Here is a 19559-nt window from a genome sequence, read left to right as displayed (position 1 = left end):
CACTGGGTCATTCATGACTTGATTATCTTCTCTATCTCATGCCCTTGTCCAACAATTTCTCTGGCCTCTCCTGCCTCCTTCCTGTTTTCTCCTTGTGGCCATCATTAGCCCACAGAGAGTCCTGCTGGCAGCCTGCCTTCTGGGGAGCCCAGTACGGCCCAGGGCACCTTTGCTGTATCCTGGCCCAGCCAGACATCTGAGCCGGGGCCTGCTCAAGTAAGTGCCCGCCCACCCTGTCTAACATGTCCCTGGTCTTCGGGAGTATATCATGAAGAAGAGAGCATAGAGGATGGACTCAGGATGGATAAAGCTGCTGTGGGCCTGAGGATGTAGTCCAGGCCCTAAGCTGAAAGCTCCAGGAAGATTTGCCTCTCCGTTTGATGATCTTGAGTTGTGGGCAAGCAGTTGCAGTTCTCTTGGAACTGGGCCCAGATCAACTCCTCCAACCCCACCCACCCTGAGGAGCATTTAAAGTATGTACTGGTTTATGCCAGGTACCTTCCAGAATTTTCTCATTTAAGCTTCATCTTAGTCTTGTGAGCGAGACATTGCCAAGGAAGAGGCTTAGAAGGTTGAGTAACTTGCCTGAGGTTCTAGAGCTCAGGAGTGAGTGGATGTGAATATGAGCTAAGCTAGCCTGACTTTGCAGCCTGGCAGCATCCACTAACTTGGGGGGACGTCTACCGAGGTGGCCCACCCTGTACCACATCCTCCTTGGGCCTGGGTAAGGGCTGGGTTTATGAGCAGAGTTGTGTTAGGGCCAAGAGAGGTGCATGCTGCCATGGCTGAGTGTGGGTCAGATTGGAGCAGGGCAGAGTGGTCTAGAGCAGGATGGAGTGGGCCCCATCTGGGCAGGGCAGAGTGGACAGGAGGAGGCTAGAGCTTGGAAAGGATTGGGCATCGGGGCCATGGCCTGCTGAATGTGGCTGGGGATGGTACCTTAGGGCCTGCACTAGTCTTCACTGCACACTGTGCCTGCCAGCATCTTTTCTCCAGCTGCTTTCTGTGCCAAGGCCTGACCTCTTCCCCAGGGTACTTCTTGGATTGGGTAGATCCTCACTCCCAGCCAGGCCTAATACCCTTGTTCTAGCACTTTGGAGGCTACCTTCCTGTGACCTGATTCCGTGTCTGGGTTGCAGTCTCCTGGCAGTGTCTGACCCATGCTGCATTTATATTGCAGCCAGGAGATGCCTCAGAGGTGGCGGGTGGGACCGAACCTGCGGCTGGAGCCCAGGAGCCTGGGGAGACAGCGACAAGTGAAGCAGCCTCTGTAAGACTCCAGGGACCAAGGTCCTGTCTTTTCTTTCCTTCTGTCTGTCTGTCTGCCAGTGGCTCCCTGTTTGGTGCCTATGTCCCTGGCCCTGTGCTGATCCAGTTCACCTGTCCTGGAACCTGGAGGCAGCCTGGTCTGCCATTAGGCATAGCCACCTACCCCAACTGCCTGACTGTCCTGTACCCCCTTTTTGCTCCCCTTTCTCCCGACCCTATGCTTTCTGTCCCCAGAGCTCCCTTCCAGCTGTTGTGGTAGAGACCTTCTCAGCAACAGTGAATGGTGCCATGGATGGTGGCAGTGGGGCTGGGCGCTTGGATCTGCCCCCAGGATTCATGTTCAAAGTGAGCCGAGGGCAGGACCCCCACCTAATTGTGCATGCTCTGTGTTTCATCCTTCTCCACACCCTGGGAGGCGAGTCACCCCATTTACAGTGCAGACACTAAGCCTTGGGAGGTGGTATGGTCAGCCCTGTCACATGGCTTCTCACAGCCAGGGTGGGACGTGAGCACTGGTCCTGTGGCTGCTGTGCACCTCTTCACCATTCTTGCGACCTCACGCTCAAATATACTGTAGACCTGGTGCATTGTGCAAGGCTGGATGTGGGACCCAAGGACCTTTGAGGGAGGAATGAGATGGAGTTCACTGTCCCCTGCTACAATCTTACCCCCTGCAGGTCCAGGCCCAGCACGATTACACAGCCACTGATACAGATGAGCTTCAGCTGAAGGCTGGTGATGTGGTGCTGGTGATCCCTTTCCAGAACCCCGAGGAGCAGGTGAGGGTTGGGAGGGCTCTCAGAAGGCTGCAGAGTGCCCACAGAGACTTCACTTCCAACTCACTGGTTAGAGGCTGTGGCTAATATTGGTAAGATAGGCCAGAAGGGGGTAGCAGAGGCCTGCCAGTGAGGGTGGGAGCAGCCCAGGGCTTTTGCCCTTCCTGTGTATTCATCTTGTCTTATCTTTTGTCTTTTCTTTTCTCTCATTTTAACTTTTCCTCCAATTGCCTCTCCTGTTTGTCTTCCTCCCAGAGTCTACTACCCCTGCATAGTCATATTTTCTTTTTTTGGTCCTCTGTCTCTGCTCAGGTCTAGGGACTTCCTGTCTTTCTCAAAGCTCTCTGCTTTTCTTTGTACTACTGTTCCCTGACTCCAGGCCCTCTGTCTTCCTCTGTGTTCTGTACCTGAGTTTATTTTTCTCCTTCTCCCTGCCTCAGGACACTCTCCTCAAGGCCTACCTTCCTCCCAGGATAGGACTTCTGTGGCTAGTCACTGCCTGACCCTGCCTTGTGTCTATACAACATTGTGTGGTTCCCTGCCCTAGGGGACAGTCCCCCACTGGTCACTGAGCACCCTGTGAGGTTCCCAGATGCCTCCAGACTCTTCTGCTAAAGTTTCTCCTTCTTAGTGAGTCTTCTCAAAATGAGTGCTCCTGCTGAGCGTGGGCTGGCTCTGAGCACATTCAGACCACACAGATCCTGGCAGGATTGTCCCTTCCAGGTCTAGATGTGGTGCTTTTATTCATGTAGCCACAGACCCTCAGCACAAGTCTCCCTGTTGGTGCTGTGGTACCTGGGTTGTTTGTGGAGTATGTTGGTGGTAGAGATGGTGGCCATGATGATATCAAGTTAACATCCAATTTAGTTCCCTGAGCACCATCACAAGACCCACAGGGGTCTCTGTTGGACTCTTCCTGTTTTCAGAGAATCCACTTAGATGTCAACATGTTAGTGTGAATTAGTTGGCAGTGTGAGGGCTGGGGAAGGGTCTGGCCAGGTTTGGGTTGTGATGAGTCTTGGATGGGCTGTGACTTGAGGGCCATAGGAGGAGGGGAGGCCTGAGAAACAAGTATTTCCTGAAGCTGTTGCTGAGTCACGCAGTTCTCCTAAATCCACAGATCTCCACTGATTTACACAGTGGGTAGGGTTTCAAGTAGCAGAACCCTGGTCCCTGGCCCACAGGGGTAGTTATCCAGGGATGGGAGTGGTGTTTGTGGCTCAGATAACTAGGGTCTGTAACAAGGCATATTATGATCTGAGTTTAATGACAAAGACCCAGGTAGTTCTGAGACCCAGCTGAGCCAGTCCCTATGAGGTATGGCCCAGCTTTGGGGGCAGGCATGGCCTTGCCATAGGGCAGGAGTTTATGGCTGCAATGGTCCTAGGGGTCAGAGCTTTGGCAACAGATATTGTCTAGGGGTCAGTTTTGAAGCCAAGACCAAGTCTATGGTGTTAGAGGGCTTGATGTGGTGGCTTTGGGCCACCCTGGATGTTTTAACTGGTCAAAACTCAATAGAACTTACTGGTATTGTTTTTAGAAAGTCTTCTCTTCAGGAACTTTTCCTCCTTGGATACCAGATGGTAGGAAGTTTCTTGGTGTGGGGCGAGGGAGTTGTTGAGGCAATGTCAAACCTGTATGGCAGTCAGGCCACAAGGACAGAACTAGCCAGGAGCAAAGAGTGAAATCCACCTGCCAAGGGTAGGGTGGCTTAAGGCAGGTGGTTTGAGCCTAGGCACATATCAAGGAGCCCCATTTGTAAGAGCCATTCTTCTGGTGGGCTCAGTGGGTGAAGTATTGAGGAGCAGGCCATCTTTCCAGCAGATCCCTAGGGGGGCGCATACATTGTAATGCTGGGTGACCCTTTTTTCTACCCCTTCCCCCTGTCCTTCACATGACCTGGGTGTTTGTCGCCCTTGTAGGATGAAGGCTGGCTGATGGGCATCAAGGAGAGTGATTGGAACCAGCACAAAGAACTGGAGAAGTGCCAGGGTGTCTTTCCTGAGAATTTCACCGAGCGGGTCCAGTGAGGCAGCCTGTGCACGCTGGGCTTACAGAGATTCACCTTTTCCTGAAAATGTGTGTTTCTTTTTTTTTTTTTTTCTTTCTTCGTTTTTGTTTTTAAACTTTGAAAAGCAAAGAGGGATTCTAGAGGAGAACCCAAAACTGAGAAGTGCTTTCCCAAAGGTTAGGCTCTTTCCTGAGACCCTTGTGCCCATCCAGTGGAGCTCACCAGTGTTCCTGAAGTTGCTGTACTCTGTAATGGAGCTCCCTGTACTGCCACTTGGGCTACTGCCCACGTGTGCACCTGGCTGGCTGCTTGGCACACAGAGCTGGACCTGGGCATCTTGCTGGGCTGGCTGCTGAACTGTCACGCTTGCCTAAAGTTTCAGCCACACCCCTGAGCACAGGTCCTCCTGTCCTGGTAGCTGCTGTAAGAGGCCCAGCGGGCTGTGGGGCGTGATACCAGCCTGCCTGGCCCTGCCCTGCAGATATATGTGTGCTGTTTGAAATATATCTTAGTGTTCAAAAGAAAAAAAACAAAACAATAATAACAAAAAAAAAAAAAAAAACCTGAGAAAAACACTCAGAAAATGCCTGCTTATCTTTATTCTCCCTCATCTGTCAGCAAAGACAAATGGAGCATGGTTATTTATGGGTTTTGTAATGAAACAACTGGGAGGAAAGGAGGTGGCACTGACTATGTGTGAGAATGTGAAGGAGTGATGGGTCACCAGTATGGTGGGACCTCCTCCTGCTAATGACCACAGCTCAGAGCTTACCTGACACAAGGTCAGCTGACAGAGGGGGGCAAAGGCTTCCAGAAAGAGAGGAGGCAGAACTGGTGGACAGGAGGCTCATTTAACAGCAGAGCCCCAGTCAGTTGTATGAGAACCTTTTTCCTTTTAGTCTTTTTTGGTCCTGACCGTACTAAGAGCTGTGTCCTTGCTCCCTGTCATCTTACTGGTGGCTAAACAGAATGAAAGTGAGGAGAGTTGGTCTATGTGTGGAAAGATGAGTGACTTGAAGAGCCAAATGTGCCAAGAGCCTGCTGGATGCTGCCCTAGGTGAGAATTCTGGAAGTCTGGTACTGGTACTACCATCTTACAGATGAAAAAACCGGCCCTGCTAGTGAGGGTAGAATTGAGACTTGAACCTGAGCAGTTTGACTCCAAATGCATGAATTCCTGAGTATGGCAGGTCCTGAGGACCAGTGCTGAGGGCAGATGCAGTGGCCGAGGGCTCTTTATCTCTGCCGCCCTTTCCAAAGCCAAGGTCACCCATATGACAACCCCAGGCTTTTCCATTCCCATCACTTGACTCATGGTAGTCTCAGCAGTCTACCAGCATGTGCAGCAGGTGGCCTGGATCAGATACAGGGCTGTGGGACTGGGAAGTCAGTCTGAACTACAGGGGGGAGAAATTATCTCTTCATGAATCTATAATACAGTAGAAGAAAGTGAGTGGGTGAATGTCAGAATCTTAGCTGTAATTTTGGGTGGAAGCCATGGGCTCTGCTTTAGGGGGGAGGATCCTAGTAGGTCACTGTCTAATAGTGTAGGCTCTGCCAACTGTAATTTCTGTGAGTAATAAAAATTAGAGTGAGGCCTGGGGAGCCCATTTTTTAGCTGTCCTTGTTTTGAAAGCAATACCTTTGCATTCATTCATTCACTCACTCACCTATTCCTTCAGCATAGACAGGTTAATTTTCCTTCCCAAGGCCACACAGCTAATTGAGGAGGAGGAGGATTGGCTGCCTCAGCTGCTTCTGAACCTGGGCTCATGTGCCCTGGGCATTGTGTGGTGAGAGAGTGTGCAACCACTATGCCAACATAAGGCAGCTGCAATTTTATTTCATCAGGACTTAAAATATTTTCACATAAAACATTACCAATGAGAAAGTGTTTGTGTTAAGTTTTACACAATAACTTTGAGCTTTACTTCCTGATCCCCAAGGGGTATCATGGGAAAAATCCCTGCTCTGTACTCCATGGCTTCCTTTGTTTCCTGAGAACTGCTGAGGAGCCTGCAAGGAGCTCAATGTGGCAGACAGGAGGGCTGAAGCTGGGGACCAGGGCTGTGAACTGGTCATTCCAGAAACGGCTCCAGGTTGCCATGCTTGCTCCATAAAAGTTAACGGCAGGCTAGCCTAAGGCATGAGCTGGCCACACCAGATATGTGTCAGTCTGAGGGGAGGTCAGAATAGGCAACCTGAACAGCCAAATTAGTGAACCATGGGTAGAACAGAAAACCAGGGCCAAGGCTGGGATAGGCTCAGAAACTGTGCCTGAGACTGGCTGGAAGGTGGGGAGTGGTGAAGTTCTGAGAAGTGCTGGTTGGTTTTCTAAACAGCAGCTGGAACTGCAGTGTTCTGGAGGTTTGTTGAGCCCTGGCTCTATTTGAGCTGATGTGTGGTCTTGGAGGCCTTGCAGAGCTTGCAGAGCTGGGCTCCTGTGGGCTAAATGTTGTCAGGTGGAGGCTGTGCTCATAACGGGAAGACCAGGAGCAACAGCTTTTGGAGACCATGGCTGTGGATTCATAGACTCAAGTCCTGGGTGTGGGTCAGGGCATAGGGTTTGGAAAGAAGGAAGTCCCAGGTAGCCCTCCTTCTTTGGCTCCTCTCCAGCCTCCAAGAGGCAGGGTGTGTGAACAATAGAGCTGGAGGGGTAGAGCCAGCAGTGGCAAAAGTGAGGCCTGCAAAAGGGCAGTCACTTGGGAGAGGGTTAAGGGAATGTGTGTGCAAGATCTCCAGGAGATGACCCCCAAGAGGGCCTCTGTGCAGGAGTCCAGCTTACCAAGAAGATGAGAGTCTCCTATAGAACTCCATGAGAATCTTAAGAAAATTGCTTTACTTATGTATTACTTTCCCCAGTACTTCAGATTGTGAGATGGGCAGCTCAAAAAATGACTGTATAACCATGTCAGTGTCTACTGACCACCCAGCACAAGCCAAGATTGCGTAAGTAGCCACTAATGTGTCTCAGAAGTCCCAGGCCCAGCTCAGGGAGCTCTCTGGGTATCTCTCTCAAGCCCCCTCCCAGACCACATAGTGGCTCCAACTGCCCAGTGGCTTGTCCCTTTAGTGTCTTATTCCTAGTTGGATTTGTAACCACCTGGTATGCTTCTAAGGAGACCTAGTGACACAGTGATTAAGCAGTTGACTGCTAACCAAAAGGTTGGCAATTTGAACCCACCAGCTGCTCTGCAGGAGAAAGATGGGGCAATCTGCTTCTGAAAAGATTATAGCCTTGGAAACCCTGTGTCACGGTTCTACCCTGTCCTACAGGTTTGCTGTGAGTCAAAATTGACTCGACAGCAATAGTTTTTGTTTTCTTGTTTGATGCTGCTTCTCTTGGTACCACTGGCCCAGAGACCCTTAACATTGCCTCTGGGAATTTAAGAATCCACACCCTGCTTCCCTCACCCACTCCCAACATTGGCTCATTCACCCTGCAAGCCAGTGCTGGGCTCCCCTTAGTGTCTGAAGTGGAGAGCATTCAGGCTGCAGCCCAGTCCTAGGGTGATGCCCTTACTCTCCTTTCCTCTAAGTGTTGACTTTGTCTTTGGGTGACTTCATAGACATTTCAGGTTTTCTTCTACACACTGCAGAAGAACAGGGGCTCTTTCATCCCAGAAGCTCCCAGTGACCCTCTCCTTTGCCACATTTGTCAGAATTAAGTTGTCATTCTTGAACCGGTCACTGTAGCTGGAGTTGGGACTTGCTGACTGGCCCTAGACAAGTAGGACCTGAAGCTGGAGACAGGGATGAACTGATTGGGTTGACACCTGAACAAAGCGGATATGGTTTCCAAGGAGAAGGGGGAATAGTTCTGGGAGTTCAAGCCATAGAGTGAATGTACACTTCACAGAGACTTCCAGAAAGGTCTATAAAACCAAGGACCTTGACTTTATGGAGACTGTATGTGTGTGTATGTATATATGACTGTGTGTATGTGTGACTGTTTGAAAGTGTATGTGAGTGTGAGTGTGTGTATGTGTGTGAAGTTTTATTTATTTATTTTTGGTTTATTTACACCTTCCAGTCTATTTAGGGCTGGGCTTAAGAAAGTCATTTTGTGACCAGGGAACACAATTCATCTAAGTCTCTTCCTCCATCTTCCAGAGGAATATTTATCTTCATGTTTATCTGACACCTCCATGACTACTTGTCCCACCACAGCATGTGAACTTCTTCAGGGATTTGGAGAATTGTGTGACTGAGGATACTCCTGCTTCTGTTTGGATCTATTCCTTGAGTAATTTCATTCATTCACTCAATCTATTCCTTGAGTAATCCATTCATTCATTCACTCACCCACCATGTTTCTTTTAGGCACTGAGAATCCAAAGAAGATTGAAATATGATCCCTACCCCTGATGCCCCTTGGTCTACATAGACCTGTACATACTGGTTCCTCGTGAGCATAATTGCTATGGTTATATGCCGTCGAGTCATCTCTGACTCATAGTGACCCTATGCACAGCAGAACAAAACACTGCCTGGTCTTGTGCCAGGCTCATGATCCTTGCTATATTTGAGCCCATCATTGCAGCCACTGTGTCTATCCATCTCATTGAGGGCCTTCTCATTTTACATTGACTCTCCATTTTACCAAACATGATATCCTTCTCCAGGGAATGGTTGCTTCTGAAAACATGACCAAAGTAGGTGAGGTGAAGTTTGGCCATTCTCACTTTCAAGGATCATTCTGGCTGCACTTCTTCCAGGACAGATTTGTTAGTCAATTTAGTAGGCTATGGTACTCTTAACATTCTTCTCCAACACCACAACTCAAAAGCATCAACTCTTCTTCAGTCTTCCTTATTCATTGTCCAGCTCTCACATGCACATGAGGCAATTGAAAATGCCATGGCTTGGGTTAGGTGCACCTTAGTCTTCAAGGAGATATCTTTGCTCTTCATCACCTGAAAGAGGTCTTTTGCAGCAGATTTGCCCAATGCAATATGTCATCTGATGTCTTGATGACTGCTTCCATTGGTGTTGACTGTAGAACCAAGTAATATGAAATCCTTGACAACTTCAATCCTTTTTCCATCTACTGTGAAGCTGCTTATTGGACCAGTTGTTAGGACTTTTGTTTGCTTTATATCAAAGTATAATCCATACTGCAGATTGTAGTCTTTAATCCTTATCAGTATGTGCTTCAAGTCATTCTCACTTTCAAGGAAGCAAAGTTGTGTCATCTGTGTATCACAGGTTGTTAATGAGTCTTCCTCCAATCCTGATGCCACATTCTTCTTCGTATAATCCAGCTTGTTCTGGTTACCTAGTGCCACTCTGACAGGAATATACCACAAATGGGATGGCTTGAACAGTTTATTCTCTTACAGTTCAGGAAGCTAGAAGTCTGAGTTCAAATTGCCAGGCTCAAGGGGCTGTGTGAAAGCCCCTCTGCCTTGGGCTTCAGCTCTGCCTCCTGGTCCTGGCCCACTGAAGCTAGAGGCATCACTTCACACAGGCAGCTACTTGCTGCTGAGGCTAACAAGCCCAAAGTCAACAAATAAAATGGCACAGTCACAATGTTACCAAACAACATGGCAGACCATTGATTCAAGTCCATTGGAAGTCCCAGAATTGGCAGAGCATGGTAGGTTGCTGAACAATGACACAGCTACATGCAGGGTTCAAGTGTGCCATAAACTAAAGACCAGTCCCAAAGTTGCGTCTTATATGGGAAGCTGACCACACCCTAAAGCAGCTACTCAGCTGCTCCAATACATTCCACCATGGAGTTAATTGCTAATCTCACCATGGGGAATAACTCTATCCAGCTGCCCACCCACTCAACCAGGCCTAGCCAAGTTGACCCACAAACATAATTACCGCACACCTTGGATTATTTGCTCAGCATACAAGTTGAATAAGTATGGTGAAAGAATATAACCTTGACACATTCCCTTCTTGATTTTGAACCATCCAGTATCTCCTCTTTCTATTCAAATGACAGCCTCTTGATCTATATACAGATTCCTCATTAGTACAATCGATTGTTCTGGAATTCCCATTCTTCTCAATGTTATCCTTAATTTGTTATGATTCACACAATAGAATGCTTTTTCATAGTCAATAAAACATAAGTAAACAGCTTTCTGGTATTCTTTGCTTTCAGCCAACATTCATGTGACATCAACAATGATATTCTCTGTTCCACGTCCTCTTCTGAATCCAACTTGCATTTCTGGAAGTTCTCTGTCAATATACTGCTGCAACCATTTTTTCATTATCTTCAGTAAGATTTTATGTGCATGTGATATTAATGATATTGCTCAATAATTCCCACATTCTGTGGGATCATCTTTCTTTGGAATGGGTATAAATATGGATCTCTTCCAGTTAGTTGTTCAGGTGGCTGTCTTCCAAATCTCTTGGCATAACTGACTGAGTGCCTTCAGTACGTCATCCATTTGTTGAAACATCTCAACAGGTATTCCATCAATTCCTGGAGCCTTGTTCTTCACCAATTCCTTCAGTGCAGCTTTGACTTCTTCCTTCAATACCGTTGGTTCTTGATAATATGCCACCTCCTGAAATGGATGAACATTGACCTATTCTTTTTGCTACAGTGACTCTGTATGCCTTCCATCTTCTTTTGATGCTGTCTGCATCATTAAATATTTTGCCCATAGAATATTTCAATATTGCAACTCAAGGCTTAATTTTTCCTCGGTTCTTTCAGCTAGAGAAATGCTGAGCATGTTCTTCTCTTTTGGTTTTCTAACTCCAGATCTTTGCACATTTCATTATAGTATTTGACTTTGCTCGAGCTGCTCTTTGAATTTCTGTTCAACTCATTTATCTTGTCATTTCTTCCATTTGTTTTAGCTACTCTCTGTTCAAGGGGAAGTTTCAGCATCTCTTCTGACATCTGTTTTGGTCTTTTCTTTCTTTCTTGTCTTTTTAATGATCTTTTGCTTTCTTCATGGATGATGTTCTTGATGTCATCCCATAATTCCTCTGGTTTTCTGTCATTGATGTTCAATGCATCAAATCTGTTTTTTAGGTGGTCTCTAAATTCAGGAAGATTATTATCAAGGTCATATTTTGGCTCTTGTGGACTTTTCTAAATTGTCTTCAACTTCAACTTGAGCAGGCATATGAGCAGCTGACGGTCTATTCCACAATCAGCTCCTGGCCTTGTTTTGGCTGAAGATACTGAACTTCTCCATCACCTCTTGCCACAGATGTAGTCAAGCTGATTTCCTGTGTATTCCTGGTGAAGTCCATGTGTATAGTCATTGCTTATGTTGTTGAAAAAGGTATTTTCAATAAATAAGTTATTGGTCCTGTGAAATTCTATCATGTGATCTCCATCCAGCATTATTTGTATCACCAAGGCCATATTTTCCAACTACCAGTAACACTTCTTTGTTTCCCACTTTTGCATTCCAGTCTCCAGTGACAATCAACACATCTTGATTGCATGTTTGGTGAATTTCAGATTGCAGAAGTTGGTAGAAATCTTCAATTTCCTCATCTTTGGCTTTGGTGATTGGTGTGTGAATTTGAATAATAGTAGTAGTAACTGGTCTTCCTTGTAGGCGTATGGATATTATCCTATCACTGACAGCGTTGTACTTCAGGACAGATCTTGAAACACTCTTTGGACTGTGAATGCCACACCATTCCTCTTCAATTTGTCATCCCTGGCACAGTAGATCATATGGTTTTCTGATTCAAAAGGGCCAAAACCAGTCCATTTCAGCTTGCTAATACCTAGGATATTGGTCTTTATGTGTTCCATTTCATTTTTTACAACTTCCAGTTTTCCTAGTTTCATGCTTCATACATTCCATGTTCCATTTATTAATGGATGCTTGCACCTGTTTCTACTCATTTTGAGTCATACCACATCAACAAATGGAGATCCTGAAAGCTTTACTCTATGCATATTCTTAGGTTTGTTTCTATTCTGAGAAGCCAGCTTTTCCCCAATCTAATTTTGAGTGCCTTCTGACCTGATGGGCTCATCTTCTGGCACTATATTTGACAATGTTTCAGGGCTATTCATAAAGTTATCCGTAATATATCAGACAGTGTTTCACTGCTATCCATAAGGTTTTCACTGAGCAATTCTTTGAGAAGTGGATGGCCTCTTCCTTCTTCCGAGTCTATCTTAGCCCAGAAACTCCACTGAAACCTGTCCACCATGGGTAACCCTGCTGGCATTTTGCAATATGGTGGTATAGCCTCCAGCCTCACAGCAACACATAAGCCACCATAGTACAACAAACTGACAGACAAGTTTGTCTCTCTTAATTGTTCCTAACCCCTCTGCACCTGCCTACTTCAGGCCCTGGCCTTAAAATAGAGCTGCCCCCAAGCAAAAAGCAGCCTCCAAAGCCAGGACCTGCCTACCTTGAGCCCTGGTCCTATTATAGAGCCACACCCAAGCAAAAAGCAGCCTCCAAGCCCTGGGCCTGCCTACCTCAGGCCCTGGCCTTAACATAGAGCTGCCCTGAAATGAAAAGCAGCCCCTAGCCTCAGACCTGCCTACCTTAGCCCCAGGAACTTAAAATAGAACTTCCTCCAAGTGAAAAGCAGCCTCCAAGCCCTGGGTCCACCTACCTCAGGCCCCAGCCTTAATATAGGGCCACACCCAAGCAAAAAGCAGCCTCCAAGCTCTGGGCCTGCCTATGTCAGGCTCCATCCTTAAGGCCTTATAAAGATCTGCCCTCAAGCAAAAAGCAGCCCTCAGCCCCAGGCCTACCTACCTCAGGCTCTGACCTTAATATAGAACCACCCCCAAGTGAAAAGCAGCTTCCAAGCCCTGGGCCCACCTATCTCTGGCACTGGCCTTAAAATAGAGCTGCACTCAAGCAAAAGCAGCCTCCAAGGCCTGGGCCCACCTACCTCAGGCCCTGGCCTTAATATAGAGCCACCATCAAGTGAAAAGCAGCCCCCAGCCCCAGGTCTGCCTACCTCAATCCCCGGACTTAAAATAGAGCTGCTCCTAAGTATACAGCAGCTTCTAAGCCTGCAACCCACATACCTCAGGTCCTGGACTTAAAACAGAGCCACACTGAAGCAAAAAGCAGCCTCCAACCACAATTAAGTATTTGGAAATTCACATTCTCTGCAATGTTATCTGTAATTTGTTATGATCTACACCATTGAGAAGGATATTATCCTTGGTAGAGTAGAGAGCCAGCAAAAAAAGGGGTAGAACTTCAAAAAGATGGATTGACACATTGGCTGTACTGATGGGCTTGAGTATAGCAAGGATTATGAGGATGGCACACCACCGGGCAGTGTTTTATCCTGTCATACATAGGGTTGCTGTGAGTTGGAGCTGATTTGATGATACCTAACAACAACAACAACGCAGTTGAATACCTTTGCATAAGTCAATAAAATAGGTAAACATCTTTCTGGTATTCTTTGCTCTCAGCCAAGATCTGACATCAACAGTGATATCCCTTGTTCTACACTCTTCTGAAATGGGCTTGACTTTCCAAAAGTTCTCTGTCAATATACTTTTCAAACCATTCTTGAATTTTCTTCAGCAAAATTTTGCTTGTGTGTGATATTAATGATATGGTTCAATAATTTCCACATTCTGTTGGATTACCTTTCTTTGGAATGGGTGTGTGATAGAGTTGTGTGTCCACTTGGCTGGACAACAATTCTGAGTGTTTAAGCAGTTGTGATGTGGCTTATTGCCATGATGAGATCGGATGTATATGTTTTGAGCAGCCAATCCATTGAAAGGTAGTTTCCCTAGAGCTGTGGTCTACTTCCAATATATTTATAGACATCCAGGGAAAATGAGACACTCTTCTGTATATTGGGATTCTGTCATGCTGCCTACAACCTCCCATGAGCAAACAATCCACCATTTGGCCTGGTGATCTTGGATTTGTCATTCACTGAAGTCAACAGCCAACTGCCAACCTTGAGCTCATCAGCCCCTGCAGCTGTGTGAGTTGGGAAAAGCCTCCAGCCTGACATTTGATCTAAGAACTTGGGACTTGCCCCATTTATATATGGGTGAGCCATTTTCCTAAGATAAATTTCTCTCTCTCTCTCTCTTGCTTAGCTTTACTGGTTTGCTACTCTATAGAGCTCAGCCTAACACAGGGCATAAATATGGATCTCTTCCACTCAGTGTGCCATGTAACTAACTCTCTTCCAAATTTCTTAGCATAAATGAGTGAGTACCTCCAGCCCTGCATTAGTTTGTTGAAACATCTCAATGGTATTCCATCAATTCCTGGAGCCTTGTTTTTCACCATTTCCTTCAGTGCAGCTTGGACTTTTTTTCCTTCAGTACCATTTGCTCTTGATCATATGCTACCTCCTGAAATGGTTGAACATTGACCAATTCTTTTTTGTACAGTGACTATATTCTTTTCATCTTCTACTGATGCTTCCTGCATCTTTCAATGTTTTACCCATAGAATCCCATAATACTGCAACTTGGGCTTGAAGTTTTTCTTCGATTCTTTTAACCTGAGAAATGCTGAGTGTGTTCTTCCCTTTTGGGAACATATACATCCGATCTCATCATGGCAATAAGCCTCATCACAACTGCTTAGTAATTTAGTTTGTCCTCTCCAGCCTCTTTGAAATCTTCTATTCAGCTCTTTTATTTAATCACTTCTTCCATTTACTTTTGCTACTCTGTGTTCAAGAGCAAGTTTCCAAACCTCTTCTAACATCCATTTTGTACTTTTCTTCCTTTCCTATTTTTTTAATGACCTTTTGCTATCTTTATATCAGATTCTTGGTATCATCCCACAACTCATCATTGATATTCAATGCATCATGTAAAATCTATTCTTCACATAGTCTCTAAATTCAGGTGATATATAATCAAGGTCATATTTTGGCTCTCATGGACTCATTTTAATTATCTTGAGCTACAAGTTGAACTTACATATAAGCAGTTAATGGTCTGTTCCACAGATAATTCCTTGCCTTGTTCTTTCTGATGTTTTTGAGCTTTTTCATCATCTCTTTCCACAGACATAGTCAATTTGATTCCTGTATATTCTATCTGGTGAGATATACATGTATAGTCACCCTTTATGTTGTGAAAAAAAGTTATTTGTGATGAAAGGTCATTGTTCTTGCCGAATTCTATCATGAGATATCCAGCATCATTCTTTCACCAAGGCTGTATTTTCCAACTTCCAGTGCTTCATAAGGTCTGTTGTGCGTAGCATTGATTAGAGTTGGAACTGACTTAATGGCATCTAACCACAACAAAAACAACTCCTGATGAGCTCATAGCATGTGTGGTCAGAGTGATGTGTCCAGTATTCCTGAGACACATTGGAGGAGCTGCCATCCTGGTTTTGAACAAGAAGTGGTCTTTAGACTGAGCCTGTAAATAGGGGTGATGCATAGGGGAGCCCCATGGGAGGCACAATCAAGCAAGTGGAAGAATAAGCAAGACTAGGTAGGAGGACTGGATGATTTATAGAAGCAAGCTCTCACTGGGGAGGGGATATTTGAGCTATACCTCAGGAGAGTTTGGGGTTGATAGATACTGAGGTGGTGACTGGAGGCAAGGAAGAGATGAGAGTGCCCAGAATGAGTTGTAGTACAGGTAGTGACTGGCATCACCAACATTCACAAGAGGGAGGAAGAAGGGGTTTGATGGCATAGGGGACTCCTGAGAAGCTACTAACACCTTCCTTTAAGAAGAGTGCCCCTCCCCCAAGAAGCCATGTATGGTCAGTAGAGTTCAGGAGAGAAAAGAAGATATTAAAAAAGTGGCCTTGCATGACCTACTCTGTGTCACCACACTTCATTGTGGACCTGTCCCAGGAGGACATACCAAAAAAACTCACTGCAATCGAGTCAGATACAACTCATAGTGACCCCTCCTTGGGTTTCCAAGACAGTACCACTACAGAAGTAGGTTGTCCAATCTTCCTTCCAAGGAGTGGCTGATGGGTTTGAACAGCCAAGCTTCTGGTTAGCAGTCAAATGCCTTAGGCACTATGCCATCAGAGCACCCTTTGTAGGACATAGGAGGCTGCATCAAATGTTATTCTAGGCCTGTCTCTGATTATGTAGAAGAGCAAATCACTGGGGGGAGGCCCTTCTTACATGTACAGTTATGTGTTGCTTAATGTCCATGTTGTTGTTGTTATTGTTAGGTATTGTCAAGTTGGCTCTCACTCATAGTAATCCTGTGTACAACAGAATGAAACACTGCCCAGTGCTGTGTTATCGTCACAATCCTTGTTGTGCTTGGACCCATTGTTGGAGCCACTGTGTCAATCCATCTTGTTGAGGATCTTCCCCATTTTCACTGACTGTCTACTTTCCCAAGCATGATATCCTTCTCCAGAGAATGGTCCCTTCTGACAACATGACCAAAGTAAGTGAGATGAAGTATGGCCATTCTTACTTGGTAGGAACATTCTGGCTGCACTTCTTCCAGGACAGACTTGTTAGTTCTTCTGGAAGCTCATGGTATTTCCAGTATTCTTCACCAACACTGCAATACAAAGGCATCAACTCTTCTTCGGTCTTCCTTAATCATTGTCCAGCTTTCACATGCATTTGAAGTGATTGAAAATACAATGGCTTGGGTTTGGTGCACCAGCAGTTTTGTCCAGTGCAATTCAAGTAAAGTGAAATCTCTGACAACTTCAATCTTTTCTCCATTTATTGTGATGTTGCTTATTGATCCAGTTGTTAGGATTTTTTATTTTCTTTACGTTGAGGTGTAATTCATACTGAAGACAGTAGTCTTTGGTCTTCACTAGTAATTGCTGAAGTCTTCTTCACTTTCAGCAAGAAAGAATATATTATCTGCCTATAACAAGCTGAGCATCAACCAATTCTTTTTGGTACAGTAACTTGGTGTATTCCTGCCATCTTCTTTTGATGCTTCCCACATCGTTCAATATTTTACCCATAGAATTCTTCAATATTGCAACACAAGGCTTGAATTTTTTCTTCAATTCATTTAGCTTCAGAAATGCTGAGTGTGTTATTCACTTTTGGTTTTCTATCTCCAGATCTTTGTATATTTCATTATACTACTTTACTTTGTCTTCTCAAGCCACTTTTTGAAATCTTCTGTTCAGATCTTTCAGTTAGTCATTTCTTCCATTAACATTAGCTACTCTCCATTCAAGAACAAGTTTAAAGTCTCTGTTGACATCCATTTTGGTCTTTTCTTTCTTTTCTATCTTTCTAATGACCTTTTGCTTTCTTCATGTATCATGTTTTTGATATCATCACACAACTCCTCTGATCCTTGGTCATTGGTGTTCAATGCATCAAATCTATTTTTCAGATGGTCTCTAAATTCAGGTGGGATAGAATCCAGGTCTTATTTTGGCTCTTGAGGCCTTGTTTAAATTTTCTTCAACTTTAACTTTTACTTACATAAGAGCAATTGATGGCTTGCTCTGCAGTCAACTCCCCCTCGCCTTGTTTTGACTGTTGATCTTGAGCTCCACTGCCTCTTTCCACAGATGTAGTTGATTTGATGCCTATGTATTCTACCTGGTGAAGTCTAAGAATATAGCTGCCATTTATGTTCTTGAAAAAAAGTATTTGTAGTGAATACATCATTGATCTTGCTATCATGCTATCTCCTTCATCATTGTTTCACCAAGGCCATATTTTCCAACTTCTGATGGTTCTTCTTTGTTTCCAACTTTTGCATCCTAATCATCAGTAAAAACCAATGTATCTTGATTGCATGTTTGATCAATTTCTGACTGCATAAGTTGCTAAATATCTTCAAGTTCTTCATCTTTGGCTTTAGCGGTTGGTGAGTATATTTGAATAATAGTAGTATTAACTGTTCTTCCTTGTAGGCATTTGGATATTACCCTATCACTGACAGCATGGTACTTCAAGATAGATCTTGAAATGTTCTTTTTGATGATGACTGCAACACCATTCCTCTTCAATTTGTCACTCCCAACATAGTAGATCATAAATTTGTCTGATTCAAAATGGCCAATACCAACCCATTTCAGCTCACTAATGCCTGTTGTTAGGTGCTGTCGAGTCATCTCCGACTCATAGTGACCTTATCCACAGCAGAACAAAAACCGCCCAGTCCTGCACCAGCTCCATCATCCTTGCTATACTTGAGCCCATCGCCGCTGCCATTGTGTAAATCCATCTCTTTGAGGGCTTTCTCCTCTTTCGTCAACCCTCCTAATGCCTAGAGTATCAATATGTATTCCATTTCATTTTTGACAACTTCCAGTTTCCTAGATTCATACTTCATACTTCCATGTTCTGATTAGAGATAGATGTTTGCTTTTGTTTCTTCCCATTTAAGGCCATGCCCCATGAGCTAATTAAGGTTCCAAAACCTTTACTCCATCTAAGTAATTAAGGTTGACTCTACATTAAAGAGGCAGCTCTTCCCCACTTACATTTTGAGTGTCTTCCAACCTGAGGGACTCATCTTCCGGCACTATATCAGATAACATTTCTCTACTATTCTTAAAGTTTTCAGTGGCCAAATTTCAAGAAGTGGATCATGCCGACCTTCTTCCTAGTCTGTCTTAGTCTGGAAGCTCTGCTGAAACTGTTCATCATGGGTGACCCTGCTGGCATTTGAAATACCAATGGAATAGCCTCCAGCATCATAGCAACACACAAGACACTACAGGATGACAAATTGACAAAAGAGTCATTTAATTCTACTGAAAATACCATAGCTTCTGTCAGATGCACATTAGTCCTCAATGTGACATCTTTGCTCTTAAACCCTTTAAAGAGATTTTTGCAACAAATTTACCTAATGAAATGTGTCATCTGATTTCTTGACTACTGTTTCCATGGTTGTTGATTGGGCTGTAAATAAAATGAAATCCTTGACAACTTCAATCTTTTCTCCATTTAACATGATGTTGATTATTCCTCCAGTTGTAGGGATTTTTGCTTTCTTTATGTTGAGGTGTAATCCATACTGAAAGATATAATCTTTGATCTTCATCAGTAAGTGCTTTAAGTCCTCTTCACTTTCAGCAAACAAGGTTGTGTCTTCTGCATATTGTATGTTAATGAGTCTCTTTCCAATCCTGATGTCCACAATACATACTGTGAAATAGGATGTTATGTGATTTGAATGTGCAGACACCATATTGTAGTCTGGTCCTGCTTTTTATTTAAGAATTTTGAACAAGTGTCATGCCTCAACAGTGGTGGTTGAGTCCCAATCTCTCTACATCCTTGTCAGCATGTTATTTTCTGCCTTGTTGAACTTTGCTGTTAATGCTAGTGTGAGATGGTATCTCATTGTTGTTTTGATCTTCATTTGTCTGATGGCTAATGATTGTGAGCATTTCTTCATGTATTTGTTGGCTGCCTGAATATCCTCTTTGGTGAAGTGTCTATTCATGTCTTCTGCCCATTTTTTAATTGGATTTTTAATATTTTTGTTGTTGAGGAGTTGAAATTTTCTATAAATTTTAGAGATAAGTCCCTTGTTAGATGTGTACTTATTGAGAATTATGAATCTGTTGCTGTCATTTTTGTTTAGAACAGTCCATTCTATCTTG

General features: G+C 44.6%; 1 protein-coding gene across 1 annotated transcript in view; it reads left to right on the top strand.

The window, feature by feature from the left end:
• BIN1 (bridging integrator 1) overlaps positions 1-4075 on the top strand; it is an 82794-nt gene extending 78719 nt beyond the window's left edge. Inside the window, exons 12-15 of the mRNA XM_042780552.1 lie at positions 1181-1270; positions 1504-1614; positions 1947-2048; positions 3968-4075. Coding sequence (XP_042636486.1) covers positions 1181-1270; positions 1504-1614; positions 1947-2048; positions 3968-4075 — 411 coding nt within the window. The remainder of the gene's footprint in view (positions 1-1180; positions 1271-1503; positions 1615-1946; positions 2049-3967) is intronic.
• The last annotated feature ends 15484 nt before the right edge of the window (positions 4076-19559 follow it).

The sequence above is a fragment of the Orycteropus afer genome, unplaced genomic scaffold (genome assembly GCF_000298275.1).
Source record: "Orycteropus afer afer isolate SDZICR_OR568_19922 unplaced genomic scaffold, OryAfe1.0 scaffold00004, whole genome shotgun sequence".
Lineage (NCBI taxonomy): Eukaryota > Metazoa > Chordata > Mammalia > Tubulidentata > Orycteropodidae > Orycteropus > Orycteropus afer.
The sequence above is the reverse complement of the archived record's forward strand: the minus strand, read 5'-3'. Positions and strand labels throughout refer to the sequence as shown.